The sequence below is a fragment of the Haliotis rufescens genome, unplaced genomic scaffold, assembly GCF_023055435.1.
Source record: "Haliotis rufescens isolate VD_foot unplaced genomic scaffold, xgHalRufe1.0.p SCAF_15, whole genome shotgun sequence".
Lineage (NCBI taxonomy): Eukaryota > Metazoa > Mollusca > Gastropoda > Lepetellida > Haliotidae > Haliotis > Haliotis rufescens.
In genome coordinates, this window is record NW_025963835.1 from 8,080,238 (window position 1) to 8,095,489 (window position 15,252).

Below are 15,252 nucleotides of genomic sequence, written 5' to 3' on the forward strand. Positions count from 1 at the left end.
TGGGGAATTTATCACGTTATGTATCCAGATACTGAAGTGGGGAATTTAACACGTTATGTACCCAGATACTGAAATGGGGAATTTATCACGTTATGTACCCAGATACTGAAGTGGGGAATTTAACACGTTATGTACCCAGATACTGAAGTGGGGAATTTAACACGTTATGTACCCAGATACTGAAGTGGGGAATTTAACACGTTATGTACCCAGATACTGAAGTGGGGAATTTAACACGTTATGTACCCAGATACTGAAGTGGGGAATTTAACACGTTATGTACCCAGATACTGAAGTGGGGAATTTAACACGTTATGTACCCAGATACTGAGGTGGGGAATTTATCACGTTATGTATCCAGATACTGAAATGGGGAATTTATCACGTTATGTATCCAGATACTGAAGTGGGGAATTTAACACGTTATGTACCCAGATACTGAAATGGGGAATTTATCACGTTATGTACCCAGATACTGAAGTGGGGAATTTATCACGTTATGTACCCAGATACTGAGGTGGGGAATTTATCACGTTATGTACCCAGATACTGAAGTGGGGAATTTATCACGTTATGTATCCAGATACTGAAGTGGGGAATTTAACACGTTATGTACCCAGATACTGAAATGGGGAATTTATCACGTTATGTACCCAGATACTGAAGTGGGGAATTTAACACGTTATGTACCCAGATACTAAAGTGATGAACGAAAAATGTTATGTATTCAAATATTGAACTGACACAAGGGCACATACTAATACTGACAAATGTGACTGTCATTACACGTAGTGATTAGGAAAACATAAGAATGTTAAACACAAACCACGGGTTTTATATTTAACCCACATTGGTAAGAATCATTAGAGGTGAGGTGAGGTGAAATGGGGTTTAACGTCGCGTCCAACATTATTGCACTTATATAGCGACGTGCATGTACGTGTGTGTGTTTGTGTGGCTGCTTGTACTAGTCCGGACTGATGCCGATTTATAGTGCTAGCTCACTGAGATACCATGCCGCAGTTTAACATGAATATCCCACTCAGACACAGTATACTGACTCCGAGCCGACCAGTCCTTGTTTTAGCCCCTTAATGCCGAGCGCCAGACAGGGTAACAACAAGTACCATCTTTTAACGTCTTTTGGTATGACGCGGTCGGGGATCGAACCCCGGAACTTCCGCTCTCCAGGCGGACGCTCTACCACTAGACCACGGAGGCGGTAAGAATCATTAGAGGGTACGTATGTGTGGTGAAAACTTTAACTTACATTGTAGTCCTACGCGACGCACAACAGTAGTATTTGTGGCGGCATATTGACTATGATGTAACAGTGACAATAGAGGGAGCAGTGATACGCGACAGCCAACGTTGTGCTTTTGACGTCATGAAGCATATGACGTCATAGCTATTGACAATAGTGGGAGGCATAAATACATTATGGTGTGAGTGCACAAATACACACTGAGCTACACTGGGAAGTTTAGAAATTTATGCTTTTGAATTAAGTTTAGGTTTCAAAAGCCTAATGAACATCTGTTCTTTTTCCATTCGTAAATTATTAACAATTTATAAAACGGAAAGACAGGAAAATGACCACTCCCGCATTTATCAATGTGTTTGTATACAACGTACATTTGGATCTCGAATTTGTTGTCTGTGTACAGTGATTCTGTCTTTTAGTTGCATACCAGTTTCTCCAATATAATGCTCACCACACCCCGCACATGTTAAAACATATATAACATCTTTACTGCGACAGTTCAAAGTGTTTTTAACAGTAAACAGTCTATCTTCGCAGTCTCAAATTATTATTGGGCAAGTTCCACATCGAGGTGTGTTACATTTTGTTACACAGACGGTATTTGTATTTTGTGAGTATTTGGATGGACAAAGAATTTGTTAAATATTTTAGGCTGTCTAATGCTGCGTACAAGTTGACACTTAGATAAACATGTTTTCATATTTTTACTTTGTTGTAAAATTGGAAGATTGGCTTTTCATAAGGGGCATAATGTTACAGTTTCTAGGATTCTAGGTACACACAAATGGAAGAATGTCCGTGTCTGTATGTTTCTTTTGTTTTCATTAATGTTTCTTGTGGAATTTTCATTGCTTCATTTACAGATATATATGTATGTGCGTGTGTGTGTGTGTATGTGTGTGTGCGTGCGTGCGCGTGTGTGTGCGTGTGGGTGAGTGTACATTAGGTAAAAGAAATATCAGACAAGTACTTTTTCAGTGACTCACAGATAGACACTTTCATCTGGAACTCTGCGGGTTAAACGGATGTGGAGATTGGGCTGATATCCTACTGTTTTTTATGACAGCCTTAAACTGGTTTCAAGAGAGTGGTTGTAGTTTTTAGCTGAGACATACGAGGTTTATCAGAGGTAAATATTTATTTTCTGGGGCATGCTGAATATGCCAATTTTGAGAAGCCCGCAGACATCGCTTGAAACCTAGTCTAGGATAAATTAATTGACTCAGACCTCATTAAGACAGTCGAGTTGGATTTCAAGATGGCCGCATTCTGGGCATCAGTCAAAATAATCGTCTATTGACATTATTTTAGAGAAAAAGTGTTAACAATGTTATCAGTGTTGACTTTACAAGGTGAATTGTGATGGATCGAACAGATTTGCAAATTACCATTGCATTTGATGTGCAATAACCTCTTCTGTCGCGATACGCTGTAGGCATCAGTGCCAAGCATGGAAGGTATCGTATCTGCTAAACACAGTTAAGAAGACCAATACTATTTTAGATATGTGATACCCGCTTGATGTTGCCCAAATGCTGACAAAACAAATATCTGTTACATAGCGCAATTTTGAGACAAGATGTATGTGTCGGCAGCCAAGCAGTGAAGTCGAGCGGCGGAAACCCTTCGATAAACTCCTAATGAAGTAAGTAAACGATATGATAAACGAAGGCAATTTCTTGTGAGAGAAGCTTGGGAGTAGCGGCAGTGATAGGTAACCGAAGCGACATCTTATCACGACATCGTTCCGCTTTACGTCAATACCTCGACACGGTCGACGGCAACACACAGCGATAGAACATTAAATGGCCAACATTAAATGATTACAACCCGAAGAGAGGTCGAACATCGTTCTGTAGTTCAATACAGGTGTGGGGGGCAAGATCTGGACTCGTAATTGACTAAATTACTGTTTTTATCGACAACATGGACCACGCTGGCACTGAACTCCCGACAACGATCCTTACGTTGCAGTAGTTATCGCGGCCTTGTTCGCACCGTCAGTTTTCACCTCGCGGGATAGGTGTCATGTTCCTGGAAACAGGAAGATGCAGAGGCAATAAATGTGAAGGTCGCCACAACCTCAAAGTGAGCATTAGGCTATATATGATTGCAAAGGTTAAGCGATGTTTTTTAACATTAGTACAAATTAACTTTGTACTGTGCAGTCTTGTGTATCAGTCATGGAATACTTCAGCCCTATGTGGGAAGTCCAAATGACTATAGGAACTAGTGTTCGTGCATGCGTGTTTATGCGTTTATTTGTAGACATATTTCATACATACATAAAAGTTCGGTTAATAAACACCAACGCCGGAGAATAATCAGTCTTGAGAATCTGCCGAAACAGATTCCATTGGGCGTGAATGGCAAACTAGCAGTGAAAATTATATACTGAACAACAAATGTACGTGCGACATTGAATATGATTTAATGCAAAGTAATGTTTTTCACCAAATCTGAAACAATTTCGGTTTACAACAGGTGAAAGACTCATGTAAGTGTTCAAATGGTGAATTTGCCATACTGAAATCAGAAAATGCGGGATTTCATAGAAAAAACATGAACATGCCAAAATGTCAATTTACAAATCAATAGCGCCGTGCGTCCACCTCTGGTTGCGATGCAAGCAACACATCCTCGTCTCATGGAATGGACCACGAGTCGCACAAAGTCCTGTGGGATATCTGTCCATATAAACCTCCAGTGGCAGCTTGTCATTGTTTATCTAGGGTATTCTTTTCTCAAGAGAACCTGCTCTCCGGGTTATTCTATAGAATGACCCAGGGCTATTAGACATAATTTCCGGGGCATTAAAGCAATATATAAAGTACAAAAAAACAATTTTCAAAATTTTATTATTCACTTGAAACACTAATCGTTACATTTACGAGATTGTAACATTGAACAAGACATGTGCCTTGTCCTTGTTCACCGACTCGGTTGTCGCCGTCTTTGCCGTTACCACGCACCCGGTTTTCCCTTCCGATACAGTTGTCGGCGTCTCCGACTGAAGTAGCTTAGGTGCATTTGACAGGATGTCAGACATGTTAGCCTTCTGTACGTCCGATGTACGTTTGTAGCTTCACACAGCTTCGCTCTTGTGACCTTGTTAATATTCTTAAACTGGTAACAAAATGGAGTTTTAAAAAGTATGGAATTAATGTCACATTACTGAAACACTGAAGATACGAGAACAGGAAAATATGACGAATTCATGGGACATAATGTAGGCGTTTTCGTGTACTAAAATTTGTAGTTTTTTAAAAAGAACAAGCAAAACCTTTTGCTAACCAGTTATCTCGCAGATCATCTGTTCATCTACGTTGGCTTGATAAAGCCTTGTAGCAGCCGTGGCTCAGAGTGGTTTGTCTTGGTGCCTTCCAAACCAGCTTTGCACAGGCGCTTGACCGTGGCTTGGAGCGTGTTATGCCCAACAGGTGTCTGTAGGTACCATTTTACATCCTTCGGCATGGTTCGGGGGGTGAAATAGAAGTCAGTCTTCTTTCTGTCTTCACTACAAAAACAGTAAAAATACTAACATCAACAATATAATACGAACATAAGATATATTCCATTTGAGGTCTAATCAATGATTAAACTGGTTACCTGTTTAAGGTAAATAAAAATAAGACGAAGTGTTGAAAGATAACATTCTTCTTCGCAATTTGAATTTGAGTTTAGATTTTTGAAAACAATTTATAATGTAGGTGATATTTCAATAGACCAATTTCGCCATCTTTTGAAGCCATATATATATATATATATATATACCTGAATATCGATTTTAAAGAAAGCCTAAAGTTCGTTTAAGATTGTTGTGTACTTGCAGTTACAGGGGAACATACATAAGATTAATACTGAGTGTGTATACAAAGTACCGATACAAATGTATACCATACTCAACCCACCGGGGTTCGTCTTGGACACATCTTCCGTGTACAGAAGGAACTGTCGCCCGTTCTGGTCCTGATGTGGTCTGGTAATTTGTGGGTTCCTGAACATCCTCAAGGACCTGTGCTCCTTCCCTCCCCTCAGCGCGAAGTGCAGACCTACAAATATACTTGAAATGTAATTATGTTTATTATGGAAACTTTGCTATACAGAACTACTACAAATCATTTGAATTATAAGGTCAAGACAAACAGTTTGCTTTTCTTAAAAACTACTGATCTGGTCAAAATCTTTCTATGTACTTGCAACACACACGAAAATAAAGGAGAGCTTGAAAAGAATTAAAGTGTTTCACATAGTTTCTAATCTTGACTAATTGTGATTTTTCGGTTTAAATGTACAGACTTTCACGGATCAACTATCCAATCCGGGTCATGACAATTTGAATTTCACTCATGGTCAGAATGTGGTCTGTAAAATTAGGTGCAATTTACACTTTCGTTACACAATTTTATATTTTTAAGTAAAACTCGTATCACTTACGTCAACGACAAATACACAAAAATGCAACTTGCCTGTAAGGTACAAAATTGAGCCCAACAGTTGTCTTCGTGTTTGGTCACCCAGCATCCCAGATTTCCAAAGCTGCTCCTCTTCCTCACATGTGATGGGACTCAGTTGGCTTTCTGCATGTTGCCCCCAAACCCTCGGCAGAACGTTTCCTCATGACGGCGTCCAAACACCTTCGACTGACTTCAAACTCTTCGCCTTCAAACATTTATGTGGGAACCTTTAGCTCTGATAGCCGACTGTAGTGAAGTGAATATACCGTAAATAGTATATGATGGATAGTGGCCTCCATCTTGTTTTCGTGCTTCGAATAAGAAAAATTTCAATGCTATACCGATGTTTTCAGGCTTCATTTCCAATATATTTTGTGTCTAACATTCACTCGGAAGATCCAAATTGCAATCCATAGCCCTTTGTCTTCTCTCCTCTTGCCATCTTTGGAAAACCGTAAGGGCCAAGTCGCTTTTGTACCTTGTCGATTTAGGTAGTACACACAAATTTCGAGTTCCTTATCAATGTCTATGCTGTCCAGAGGATCACCAAATCTAAACTGAAACTCACGGTCACTATCATCCTTTTCCTCAATTTCAATAACGCTCGACTGAGTCACAAAAATATCATCGCCGTCTCCTCCCTCCCTCCCTCTTGTCGTGCACCGTACTGCTGACAGAAATGAGAAGACGTCCCACGTTTACGACTTAAATCGCGAACTTCCAGCACGTGCAATTCATGGAAAGTCTGATGCCCGCGCATGTGCTTGGGTGTATTCGTTTTTGAGTTTCCCTCCTCCCTGCATTACAATTATCCAAATACAAAATACCCAAATAAAATTTGTCATGAAAAAGTGCATTTTTCGTATTTTCTGTCGATTTATATGACAGATAAAACACTTCCCCTCGGGTTTGGTTGAAAAGGTAAACACTCTGCCTCAGGAAAAAACCTCGGGCCTCCGGACCTCGGTTTTGTCACTCTGCCTCGTGTTTACATTTTCAACCAAACCCTTGGGGCGTGTTTTATCCTTTACATATCTGCTGGAGCATGTTTCGAAGTTCCTGGAGTGTCTGTTGAACACGTGGTTGACATCGAAGGCGCCGATCCATCTCATCCCACATGTGCTCGATTGGTGAGAGATCAGGGGAGCTAGCTGGCCAGGGGATGACATTCACGTTGTTTTGTTGAAGAGAATCCTGAACAAGTCGAGCAATATGAGGCCGGGCGTTGTCATGTTGAAAGGTAATGCCTGGGCCTTGACGACGCAAAAACGGTAGAACAACAGGGCCGATGATCCCGTCGCGGTAGCGCTGTCCTTTGAGATTTCCCTCTACCACTATCAAACGGGTCGTCTGTCTTGCTGTAATCCCACCCCATACCATAATGCTGCCGCCCCCGAACCGATCTTCTTCCATGACACAATGATTGACGTAACGTTCAACTCGACGTCGGTACACTCGAATCCGTCCATCGCTGTGGCTGGGGTGAAAACGAGACTCGTCCGTGAATAGAACTTGTCCCCACTGCATGGCCGTCCAGCGTAGACGCTGTCTGCACCACTGTAGACGTGCTTGACGGTGGTTTCCTGTCAAAATGGGACGTCTGGCGGGTCTTCTGGCGACAATCCCTGCACATCTGAGGCGACGACGTTCGGTTTGTGAAGATAGTCGTCGAAGGCCAGGGATGCTTCTTGCAGTCACTGTTGCTGGCTGGAATCGATTTCGTAGGTATGTTGTTCGAATCCAGTTATCTTGTCGATTATTGGTTACGCGTGGCCTGCCACTCCGAGGATGGTCTCTGACTGCATTCGTCTGTTGCCAACGTTGCCATAAGCTCCAAATGGTGTTTCTGTGGACGTTAAATTGTCTTGCAACATCACGTTGACTCGATCCTGCTTCAAGCATACCAATGGCTCGCATACGCTCATTTTCGGACAGGCGTGGCATTTCGTAATGTTGAATAATTGCGTAATTTTGTTGTTTTTCTGAGTGGCTGTTGTCAGCACGATGCTAAACAATGCATATGGAATCCCGTTAACGCACATGTTTCTATACCCATTCTTGGGTAGTGAAATGCATGGGGCTTGAATAAAAGTCAACGTTTGCATGGAATGCATGCTTTTCAGTAGGAGTTGCGTTTTTGTGACTTGATTCCATACATGTACTACAATATTGAAAACCAAACTTTACTTGTTTGAAATATACACTAAAATATTGGTGTCACAGAACTTATGTTGTTGAGTATATTTATGGATCAGTGAAAACCAGGAACGGACAAGCATGTCCTGCACTGATGGGCGATATTAAGCTTGACGCTGGAAAGACTTGACTGTCTGGAGGAAAACCACATTTTGAAATCACTTAATTTAACAGCTGAACATGCCACCTTAATACAAATTTAGCGTCAGGAAGCTACTGGCATGCTTACTATGAGGGGACCTGAAGCTTATCAGAGCCACAATCCAGAGGTTCAGGAACGTTCGCAATCAGAAATGATTGTGGTAGGATGACTACGCAGCCTGAAAACCACTATAGCCAAACCACAACTTTTTTTTACTCAGCCAGTGTTCTTGCCAGACAGTTTAGTGTCGCAACCTTGTCCGGGCGGAACCGACCGCGGGATATCGGTTTGCCTTGGACTCGGCACCCTCTTCACCTGTTGTCTTTGTAGACCTCTGTCCATGATGTGCACACTATGTGCGCCACCGAGCTCATCAGTCTAGCAACCCTTGTCAGGGGACTTGGGATATTCGGAAAATGTGTTTGGCATTAGACATTATAATATCCCTATTTTCTCTACAGCTACATACAGACGGAGTATGTAGAGCCGGAAGTATAGCATAGCGTGTAATATTTGGTTGTTTATAAAGATATAATCGAGTTGATATAAACAGGATAACTTCTGTTTGTGATACGGTTGGTGTACGGTTAGAACTGACATAATCAAACTATTTCAACTTTAAACTGATATTTAGATTTGTCAAGTTAACGTTCTTATGTGTAAAATACTGGAGACAAGCACCTGGGCAGGATAAGGAAGTTTACATTGATATTGATAACACATCTATATTTGTATTTAATTTAAAGTGTGGGTCATTTTATCGAGGTGAAACTTTTCAGTTTGACAGATGATGTAAACTCTGTGGTATGAGCATGTGTCATAGAGCATTATATTTATATTGTGGCACGTTTAGATAATTATGAAGACTTAACGGTGAAAATAATGTGAGTAATGAAAGCACATGATGACCACTGTACCGCTTATAACAGTGTAGACCCAAAGTCGGCGCTGCCCTGTTAACACAGCTCTACACAGTATGCCAGGTTATGTCACGCCTGGCCGGTCAAATCCTTTTACGTTTTGCAGGAATGAGATGGTTGTTGAGAGTGAGGTTGCAGGTGTTGAGAGTGAGGTTGAGGGTGAGGTTGCAGGTGTTGAGAGTGAGGTTGCAGGTGTTGAGGGTGAGGATGCAGGTGTTGAGAGTGAGGATGCAGGTGTTGAGAGTGAGGATGCAGGTGTTGAGAGTGAGGATGCAGGTGTTGAGAGTGAGGATGCAGGTGTTGAGAGTGAGGATGCAGGTGTTGTGAGTGAGGTTGCAGATGTTGAGAGTAAGGACGCAGGTGTTGAGAGTGAGGTTGCAGGTGTTAAGGGTGAGGTTGCAGGTGTTGAGAGTGAGGTTGCAGGTGTTGAGGGTGAGGTTGCAGGTGTTGAGAGTGAGGTTGCAGGTGTTGAGGGTGAGGTTGCAGGTGTTGAGAGTGAGGTTGCAGGTGTTGAGAGTGAGGTTGCAGGTGTAGAGAGTCAGGTTGCAGGTGTTGAGAGTGAGGATGCAGGTGTTGAGAGTAAGGTATAGGGTGAGGTTGCAGGTGTTTAGGGTGAGGTTGCAGGTGTTGAGGGTGAGGTATAGGGTGAGGTTGCAGGTGTTGAAAGTGATGTTGCACTTGTTGAGAGTGAGGTTGCAGATGTTGAGAGTGAGGCTGGATGTCTTGAAGGTGAGGTAGCAGGAGTTTAGGGTGAGGTTGCAGATGTTGAGGGTGAGGTTGCAGGTGTTGAATGTGAAGCTGAAGGTGTTGGGAGTGAGGATGCAGGTGTTGGGGTGAAGATGCAGGTGTTGAGAGTGAGGATGCAGGTGTTGAGGGTGAGGATGCAGGTGTTGTGAGTGAGGTTGCAGGTATTGAGACATAGGTTGCAGGTGTTGAGGGTGAGGTTGCACTTGTTGAGAGTGAGGTTGCAGATGTTGAGAGTGAGGCTGGATGTCTTGAAGGTGAGGTTGCTGGTGTTTAGGGTGAGGTTGCAGGTGTTGAGGGTGAGGTTGCAGATGTTGAAAGTGAAGCTGCAGGTGTTGGGAGTGAGGCTGGATGTCTTGAAGGTGAGGTTGCAGGTGTTTAGGGTGAGGTTGAGGGTGAGGTATAGGGTGAGGTTGCAGGTGTTGAAAGTGATGTTGCACTTGTTGAGAGTGAGGTTGCAGATGTTGATAGTGAGGCTGGATGTCTTGAAGGTGAGGTTGCAGGTGTTTAGGGTGAGGTTGCAGGTGTTGAGGGTGAGGTATAGGGTGAGGTTGCAGGTGTTGAAAGTGATGTTGCACTTGTTGAGAGTGAGGTTGCCGATGTTGAGAGTGAGGCTGGATGTCTTGAAGGTGAGGTTGCAGGTGTTTAGGGTGAGGTTGCAGGTGTTGAATGTGAAGCTGAAGGTGTTGGGAGTGAGGATGCAGGTGTTGGGAGTGAAGATGCAGGTGTTGAGAGTGAGGATGCAGGTGTTGAGGGTGAGGATGCAGGTGTTGTGAGTGAGGTTGCAGGTATTAAGACATAGGTTGCAGGTGTTGAGGGTGAGGTTGCACTTGTTGAGAGTGAGGTTGCAGATGTTGAGAGTAAGGCTGGATGTCTTGAAGGTGAGGTTGCAGGTGTTTAGGGTGAGGTTGCAGGTGTTGAGGGTGAGGTTGCAGGTGTTGAAAGTGAAGCTGCAGGTGTTGGGAGTGAGGTTGCAGGTGTTGAGAGTGATGTTGCACTTGTTGAGAGTGAGGTTGCCGATGTTGAGAGTGAGGCTGGATGTCTTGAAGGTGAGGTTGCAGGTGTTGAGGGTGAGGTATAGGGTGAGGTTGCAGGTGTTGAAAGTGATGTTGCACTTGTTGAGAGTGAGGTTGCCGATGTTGAGAGTGAGGCTGGATGTCTTGAAGGTGAGGTTGCAGGTGTTTAGGGTGAGGTTGCAGGTGTTGAATGTGAAGGTGTTGGGAGTGAGGATGCAGGTGTTGGGAGTGAAGATGCAGGTGTTGAGAGTGAGGATGCAGGTGTTGAGGGTGAGGATGCAGGTGTTGTGAGTGAGGTTGCAGGTATTAAGACATAGGTTGCAGGTGTTGAGGGTGAGGTTGCACTTGTTGAGAGTGAGGTTGCAGATGTTGAGAGTAAGGCTGGATGTCTTGAAGGTGAGGTTGCAGGTGTTTAGGGTGAGGTTGCAGGTGTTGAGGGTGAGGTTGCAGGTGTTGAAAGTGAAGCTGCAGGTGTTGGGAGTGAGGTTGCAGGTGTTGAGAGTGAGGATGCAGGTGTTGAGAGTAAGGTATAGGGTGAGGTTGCAGGTGTTGAGGGTGAGGTTGCAGGTGTTGAGAGTGAGGATGCAGGTGTTGAGAGTAAGGTAAAGGGTGAGGTTGCAGGTGTTGAGGGTGAGGTTGCAGGTGTTGAGGGTGAGGTTGCAGGTGTTGAAAGTGAAGCTGCAGGTGTTGGGAGTGAGGTTGCAGGTGTTGAGAGTGAGGATGCAGGTGTTGAGAGTAAGGTATAGGGTGAGGTTGCAGATGTTGATAGTGAGGCTGGATGTCTTGAAGGTGAGGTTGCAGGTGTTTAGGGTGAGGTTGCAGGTGTTGAGGGTGAGGTATAGGGTGAGGTTGCAGGTGTTGAAAGTGATGTTGCACTTGTTGAGAGTGAGGTTGCAGATGTTGAGAGTGAGGCTAGGTGTCTTGATGGTGAGGTTGCAGGTGTTTAGGGTGAGGTTGCAGATGTTGAGGGTGAGGTTGCAGGTGTTGAAAGTGAAGCTGCAGGTGTTGGGAGTGAGGATGCAGGTGTTGGGAGTGAAGATGCAGGTGTTGAGAGTGAGGATGCAGGTGTTGAGGGTTGGGTGTGTTGAGGGTGAGGTCGGATGTGTTGAGGATTAAGGATGCAGGTGTTTAGGATTAAGAGTGGAGGTGTTGAAGGTGAGGTGTGAAGTGAGGATGCAGGTGTTGGGAGTGAGGTTGCAGGTGTTGAGAGTGGGGTTGCAGGTGTTGAGAGTGAGGTTGCAGGTGTTGAGGGTGGAGATGTTGAGGGTGGAGATGTTAAGGGTGGAGGTGTTGAGGGTGGAGATGTTGATGGTGGAGGTGTTGAGGGTGGAGGGGGAGATGTTGAAGATGGAGGTGTTGAGAGTGGAGGTGTGGAGGGTGGAGGTGGAGATGTTGACGGTGGAGGTGTTGAGGGGGAGGGTGGAGGTGTTGAGGTCGAGGATTGAGATGGAGGTGGAGATGTTGAGGGTGGAGGTGTTGAGGGTGGAGGTGTAGATGTTGAGGGTGGAGGTGTTGAGAGTGGAGGTTTTGAGGGTGGAGGTGGAGATGTTGACGGTGGAGTTGTTGAGGGTGAGGGTGGAGGTGTTGAGGGTGAAGGTAGAGATGGAGGTGGCGATGTTGAGGGTGGAGGTGGAGATGTTGACGGTGGAGGTGTTGAGGGTGAGGGTGGAGGTGTTAAGGGTGAAGATAGAGATGGAGGTGGAGATGTTGACGGTGGAGGTGGAGATGTTGAGGGTGGAGGTGTTGAGGGTGGAGGTGGAGATGTTGAGGGTGGAGGTGTTGAGAGTGGAGGTGTTGAGGGTGGAGATGGAGATGTTGACGGTGGAGTTGTTGAGGATGAGGGTGGAGGTGTTGAGGGTGAAGGTAGAGATGGAGGTGGAGATGTTGAGGGTGGAGGTGGAGATGTTGACGGTGGAGGTGTTGAGGGTGAGGGTGGAGGTGTTGTGGGTGAAGGTAGAGATGGAGGTGGCGATGTTGAGGGTGGAGGTGGAGATGTTGACGGTGGAGTTGTTGAGGGTGAGTGTGTAGGTGTTGAGGGTGAAGGTAGAGATGGAGGTGGAGATGTTGAGGGTTGAGGTGGAGATGTTGACGGTGGAGTTGTTGAGGGTGAGGGTGGAGGTGTTGAGGGGAAAGGTAGAGATGGAGGTGGAGATGTTGAGGGTGGAGGTGGAGATGTTGACGGTGGAGGTGTTGAGGGTGAGGGTGGAGGTGTTGAGGGTGAAGGTAAAGATGGAGGTGGAGGTGTTGAGGGTGGAGGTGTTGAGAGTGGAGGTGGAGATGTTAACGGTGGAGGTGTTGAGAGTGGAGGTGTTGAGGGTGGAGGTGGAGATGTTGACGGTGTAGGTGTTGAGGGTGAGGGTGAGGGTGGAGATGTTGAGGGTGGAGTTGGAGATGTTGACGGTGGAGTTGTTGAGGGTGAGGGTGGAGGTGTTGAGGGTGAAGGTAGAGATGGAGGTGGCGATGTTGAGGGTGGACGTGGAGATGTTGACGGTGGAGGTGTTGAGGGTGAGGGTGGAGGTGTTGAGGGTGAAGGTAGAGATGGAGGTGGAGATGTTGAGGGTGGAGGTGGAGATGTTGACGGTGGAGGTGTTGAGTGTGAGGGTGGAGATGTTGATGGAGGTGTTGAAGGTGAGGTGTGAAGTGAGGATGCAGGTGTTGGGAGTGAGGTTGCAGGTGTTGAGAGTGGGATTGCAGGTTTTGAGAGTGAGGTTGCAGGTTTTGAGGGTGGAGGTGGAGATGTTGACGGTGGAGGTGTTGAGGGTGAGGGTGGAAATGTTGATGGCGGTGTTGAGGTCGAGGATGGAGATGGAGGTGGAGGTGTTGATGGTGGAGGTGTAGATGTTGACGGTGGAGGTGTTGAGAGTGGAGGTGTTGAGGGTGGAGGTGGAGATGTTGACGGTGGAGTTGTTGAGGGTGAGGGTGGAGGTGTTGAGGGTGAAGGTAGAGGTGGAGGTGGCGATGTTGAGGGTGGAGGTGGAGATGTTGACGGTGGAGGTGTTGAGGATGAGGTTGGAGATGTTGACGGTGGAGTTGGAGATGTTGACTGTGGAGGTGTCGAGGGTGAGGGTGGAGGTGTTGAGGGTGGAGTTTAAGATGTTGACGGTGGAGGTGTCGAGGGTGAGGGTGGAGGTGTTGAGGGTGAAGGTAGAGATGGAGGTGGCGATGTTGAGGGTGGAGGTGGAGATGTTGACGGTGGAGGTGTTGAGGGTGAGGGTGGAGGTGTTGAGGGTGAAGGTAGAGATGGAGGTGGCAATGTTGACGGTGAAGGTGTTGAGGGTGAGGGTGGAGGTGTTGAGGGTGAGGGTGGAGATGTTGAGGGTGGAGTTGGAGATGTTGACGGTGGAGTTGTTGAGGGTGAGGGTGGAGGTGTTGAGGGTGAAGGTAGAGATGGAGGTGGCGATGTTGAGGGTGGAGGTGGAGATGCTGACCGTGGAGTTGTTGAGGGTGAGGGTGGAGGTGTTGAGGGTGAAGGTAGAGATGGAGGTGGCGATGTTGAGGGTGGAGGTGGAGATGCTGACGGTGGAGGTGTTGAGGGTGAGAGTGGAGGTGTTGAGGGTGAAGGTAGTGATAGAGGTGGCGATGTTGACGGTGGAGGTGTTGAGGGTGAGGGTTGATGTGTTGAGGTCGAGGATGGAGATGGAGGTGGAGATGTTGAGGGTGGAGGTGGAGATGTTGACGGTGGAGGTGTTGAGGGTGAGGGTGGAGGTGTTGAGGGTGAAGGTAGAGATGGAGGTGGCGATGTTGAGGGTGGAGGTGTTGAGGTCGAGGATGGAGATGGAGGTGGAGATGTTGAGGGTGGAGTTGAGATGTTGACGGTGGAGGTGTTGAGGGTGAGGGTGGAGGTGTTAAGGGTGAAGGTAGAGATGGAGGTGGAGATGTTGAGGGTGGAGGTGGAGATGTTGACGGTGGAGGTGTTGAGGGTGAGGGTGGAGGTGTTGAGGGTGAAGGTAGAGATGGAGGTGGCGATGTTGCCGGTGGAGGTGTTGAGGTCGAGGATGGAGATGGAGGTGGAGATGTTGAGGGTGGAGGTGGAGATGTTGACGGTGGAGGTGGAGATGTTGACGGTGGAGTTGTTGAGGGTGAGGGTGGAGGTGTTGAGGGTGAAGGTAGAGATGGAGGTGGCGATCATGTCGTTCAAGCTTAGTGAGTTCTGTTGGCAATCTTGTCATGCTACCTTCGCCTGGCAATCATTAATATTTTGCTCTCACTGTTAAATGGATTGATTTAACACAGAGTTTAGAGTTTCTTTACAAATTCAGATTTTGTTATAAAAATCCGTTAACCGATAAGTGATTTTTCTAAAGTAAAATATAAAAATGAGCTAATATATTTTTCAGAAATACTTTCCTAAGCTCGTTTAATTTGATTTACTTTCATCTCAAGAGATACCCAATGACATAATATTCATGTTGTGGATTCTTTCGGGAACTGCAGAAAACGGCCAACGTTGAAAACGGTAATTAGAAAAAAAAACGGCCCAGCATAAGCGAAAACGGCCAAAAGGGTTAATGAA

General features: G+C 45.7%; 2 protein-coding genes across 2 annotated transcripts; both read right to left on the reverse strand.

Annotated features, from left to right (window-relative positions):
* Window positions 1–4,184: 4,184 nt before the first annotated feature.
* On the reverse strand, window positions 4,185–5,936 carry LOC125380005. The gene is made up of 3 exons (XM_048395971.1): window positions 5,821–5,936; window positions 5,176–5,316; window positions 4,185–4,781 (listed from the first exon to the last, which is right to left on the reverse strand). Exons 1-3 carry the CDS (start codon window positions 5,934–5,936, stop codon window positions 4,586–4,588), a joined length of 453 nt encoding a protein of 150 aa, XP_048251928.1. The 3' UTR covers window positions 4,185–4,585.
* A 3,788-nt stretch (window positions 5,937–9,724) lies between these two features.
* On the reverse strand, window positions 9,725–14,868 carry LOC124119284 (uncharacterized protein PB18E9.04c-like). The gene is made up of 4 exons (XM_048395972.1): window positions 14,417–14,868; window positions 12,560–14,252; window positions 10,722–11,128; window positions 9,725–10,589 (listed from the first exon to the last, which is right to left on the reverse strand). Exons 1-4 carry the CDS (start codon window positions 14,866–14,868, stop codon window positions 9,725–9,727), a joined length of 3,417 nt encoding a protein of 1,138 aa, XP_048251929.1.
* Between the last annotated feature and the right edge of the window lie 384 nt (window positions 14,869–15,252).